At 37.5% G+C, this 3,859-nt stretch overlaps 1 protein-coding gene across 1 annotated transcript; it reads right to left on the reverse strand.

Moving 5' to 3' along the window:
- Positions 1-3,621, reverse strand: cldn10a (claudin 10a). The gene is made up of 5 exons (XM_026159478.1): positions 3,128-3,621; positions 1,597-1,758; positions 1,382-1,463; positions 1,174-1,278; positions 1-188 (listed from the first exon to the last, which is right to left on the reverse strand). The coding sequence occupies exons 1-5, from the start codon at positions 3,345-3,347 to the stop codon at positions 59-61; spliced, it is 699 nt and encodes a 232-aa protein (XP_026015263.1). The 5' UTR covers positions 3,348-3,621; the 3' UTR covers positions 1-58.
- Between the last annotated feature and the right edge of the window lie 238 nt (positions 3,622-3,859).

Genomic DNA, 3,859 nt, shown 5'->3' on the forward strand with positions numbered 1-3,859 from the left:
TTTAAATGATGAAATGTTGTTAAATTCTCAAATCAACTCGTGTAACAAGAGTCCAGTTTCACACATATGCATTTCTTCCAAACTGCCTCAATGGCTCCTGTGTTTCCTTGTTTGGCCTCTGGGCTGGCTTACTGGTCTTGTTGCATGTTGTCGGAAAAGATGCAGCTCCACTGTAGGAGTATTCAGCTCTGCAAAAGTCAAAACAGGAAATTTACATAGTAAAGGCTACAAAGCTCTGTTTCAAGCAAAACATTTTTTTTCTTACACCTTTCAACTTTCTTGTTATATTTAAGAAGTTCTACAACCATATTGAGTTTTTCATGCATTTCAAAAGAGTTCAAAGATAACCAAAGGGACTTAATCTATAGGATTTCATCAAACTGGTTAAGATATTTTTTCTCAAAGCTACAAATTCAGCTCCATTATGGAATAAATTATTTTAAAAATTGGTTGATCAGAGAAGTCATTAGGATTCCTCCACTGGGAACCATGAATTTAATGGAAATTTGGAAAATTTTAAACCGATCTTTGAAACCAAGCTTGCCATTCTTAGAAGCCTCTAGGTTGTCTGATTAAAACATGCATAGACAAACTTTCACGTAGTACCAGTAGCACATTTTTTTGGTTTATAATCACTACGATTACAAACTGACTGCCAATCAATACTAGGTGCCATTGCTGCTATTCACCGTATTCATACAGTGAGAACACTCTAATCAGCCTGATTGTTATCAAAAAGTGGGGAAAAAGAACTAGGATGTTTAAAAGAAAAAAGGAACGAAAGAAAAAAAGTCTGTTTTTCTTTGCCCATCTCATGCAACACTTCTCAATAGCTCCCCTCAGTCAAGGTGACTTTAACTTCTAAAAGGTCCTTCTTATGCAACTGTAACAAAGGAAACATTCAGCTGGAGTAGCTAATCAACATAACGTACAATCATACAATTTACTTTGTAGGTTCAGCAATTATGCAGCAAGTTGCTGAGAGATTACTGGATGTTTTTGACTGGATTTGCCTGTCTATTGCAGTTAAAGTAATTACTTAAATTGCCCAATTGAGTTAGTAAATCAATCATGCAGTTTAGAGTGCATCCACATCAGATCCACTATGACCTTGCTGTTCATGTGGAATCACATTGTTCGCATTCTGTATATCTGCAAAACCAAGCCACTTGCCTGATACTGAAGCCTTCAGACAGGCTGAGGCAGAAGATAAGTCCTCCTAAGATGCACAACACAGATCCAGCCCAGCCAATGAAGAGAGCGGCTCCCAGCTCAAACCTGCAGGGAAAAAAGAAAAGAAAATGAAAAAACCAAGATATTTCTGACTGGACTTCCTTTCATCTGATTATGTCTTTGATCCATGTGAAAGGAATCCTTTTACTTCTGGGCAACAAATAGGGGGTCAAAGAAGTCAGCTGTGATCCTGCGAGCATATATGGAGCATGCCGTCATGCAGCAGAGGCCTGTGGAAAGAAATAAGCAGATTACTACATCAAATTAAAAGGAACTAAGGTAATGTTCTTAGCTCAAGAAGAATTCAATCCACACATTATTCTCCATTAAATCCAGACATACATAGAATGGGATGGTTTTTACCACTAAGAATAAAGTGGAAGCCTGACAGGACAGTCAACCGAGCTTTAGTGGTCTTTGAGCCTCCTATTTTTGTGCACTTCATTCCTACCAAGGCAAGAATGGCACCAAAGAAACCCAGACTCACAGCAGCGATCATCAAACCCCGACACACCTGGATGTACGCTTAAAAAATGAAACAGAGAAGAGAGCTATACATTAGTTGTTTCCCTACTTTTTTGTTGCCCATGAATCGTAACAATAAACAGACTTACAAATGTGAAAAAAAAAAGAATTGTTTTGTTCATATTGAACAGTTTGATGTATTCTTGTGTGAGGGAAATTTGAGATAAAGTTGCAAATAAATCACTTGGAATAAATTGGATTTCTGCACTGATTTTCATAATAAAGTTGGTCTACGATTAACACTGCAACTGACCAATCACATTAATGTGATGTCATAACTTTGCAATGCGAGAACCAAAATTATGAATGCCTGTGTAATCTTTTCTTTTGTCATCTTATACAATGTAAAAAAAATCTTAATTACATCTGTTTTGCCTTTTTAAAAAAGATCTCTTCCAGGGTTACACATGGTTTGCAAGTTGTCCACTATTAATAAGAGTCTTGAATGTCCTCTATTTGAAGACAGTTTGTCCTGATTTTAATAGATAAAAAGGAAGGTCTTTTGAAATGCTTTCCAGCTTGGTTCATTTGCTTACTTTTTGCAGAGTGGACTGTGAGGGAGTTAGTTTAAAGGTTACGTCTATACTTAAGACTTGTATCAAGGTTGGAGCACATGCAGAAATAATAATGCTAATAATGGGCATAAATGTTGCATGAGTGTTGCAAATGACTCGTATGTGAAAAGTGTCTCAGATTGTGGCAAAAACTAAAAGATGATCAAAAATAAAATGTAAGTAAAACTAATTATTGCTAGCTTAATGTTTCATCAGGTAGAGAAAAATGCAATCATGATGTTTGATTGATGTGTAAATATCGACTTCTCACTTACAAGTTGACTGCACTTGAAATGTTATCATTTAGTGTTGTGTTAACATCTTGTTCTTGTAGAAATTTAAGAATTGTAGAATTTAAGTTGTAAAGTGTTTTAGTTACTTTGGGCTTTTTAAATGTATAGATGGTAAAAGATTTCTCCAACCCCTAGGAATGAAAACAGCAGTCTAAAGGACACTAAGATGGCCAGAAGTATTGCTTTCTTAACTTTGAAAAACTAATATCAAGTATCAAGTGACCTCTCTGTGACTGTATGGCTTTCTCAGATTGTTTTGATTGGACATATAAGGAGGGCTTAATAAGTAGTAGCTAGTAGCTTTAAATGTAGTGGCCATTTGTGGCCTCAAGGCTGAGGTAGAAAATGAAATATCAAGTTTCAAATACATTCTTTTTTCACAAATGAGGTCATTTATCTAAGAAGTACATCTGTCAGATGTGTGCTCACAGATTTGTGGTTATTTATTTAACTGTGTCTGTTTACTGATGTAAGAAATGTCGTCCCTTGTGACTGCAACACAACATTATATTATGAACTCACCATCCAAAGCCAGCATTGAAGGAAAGTCCTTGCAGTTTGACACACCAGTGGAATCTGTCACACATGTTTTCCACAAGTTGGACCAGAAGGTAGCTGTGGTAATGACCGTACCATCCACAGAAGATACCTTCCAGTAGTCTGTCGGCAGAGTAGATGACACCAAGATCCATCCAGAGATGGTCAGGAAAAAAGCAGTGATTTCTGTAGCCATGTTGCCCATTTTCTCTCTGACTTAAAGGTCTGGATTGGGACAAGTACAAGTTCTGTCTCTCAAAAAGTGGGAGTGTCGGTCTAGGACAGGTGCACCAGTGCTGGCAGTTCTGCAGAATTTAGTTTCTGCTTCTCCTGCTCAGCCTCTGACCAAGCATCACTCAAAGACACACCATTCTCCGATCCACATTCTGTAATTTTATAGGGTATGGGGGCTGGGACTGACACACAAGTCATCACTCCACACGGTATGAAGAGAGGTTGCATGAGGATCTCCAGGAGAAGGAAGTCTTTAATTGGAAGGATCTGAAAAGGCAAGATGAGGAACACAGATAGAAGGGATGATGATGTGTGGTTTCAACAGTATGCCTCGGTTTTTCAACAACATGAACAAATAAGGGTGTAGAACATCAAAGAAACCCATTGGTACAGCTCTTTGGACTTAGAGTTTAAGAAATAAAGTCATAAAATTACAGAGAAAGTACTGGCGGGGGGGGAAAAATCTGTTGAAATGCTGCAAAT

Source organism: Astatotilapia calliptera, chromosome 23 (assembly GCF_900246225.1).
Source record: "Astatotilapia calliptera chromosome 23, fAstCal1.2, whole genome shotgun sequence".
In the NCBI taxonomy this organism is placed as follows: Eukaryota; Metazoa; Chordata; class Actinopteri; order Cichliformes; family Cichlidae; genus Astatotilapia; species Astatotilapia calliptera.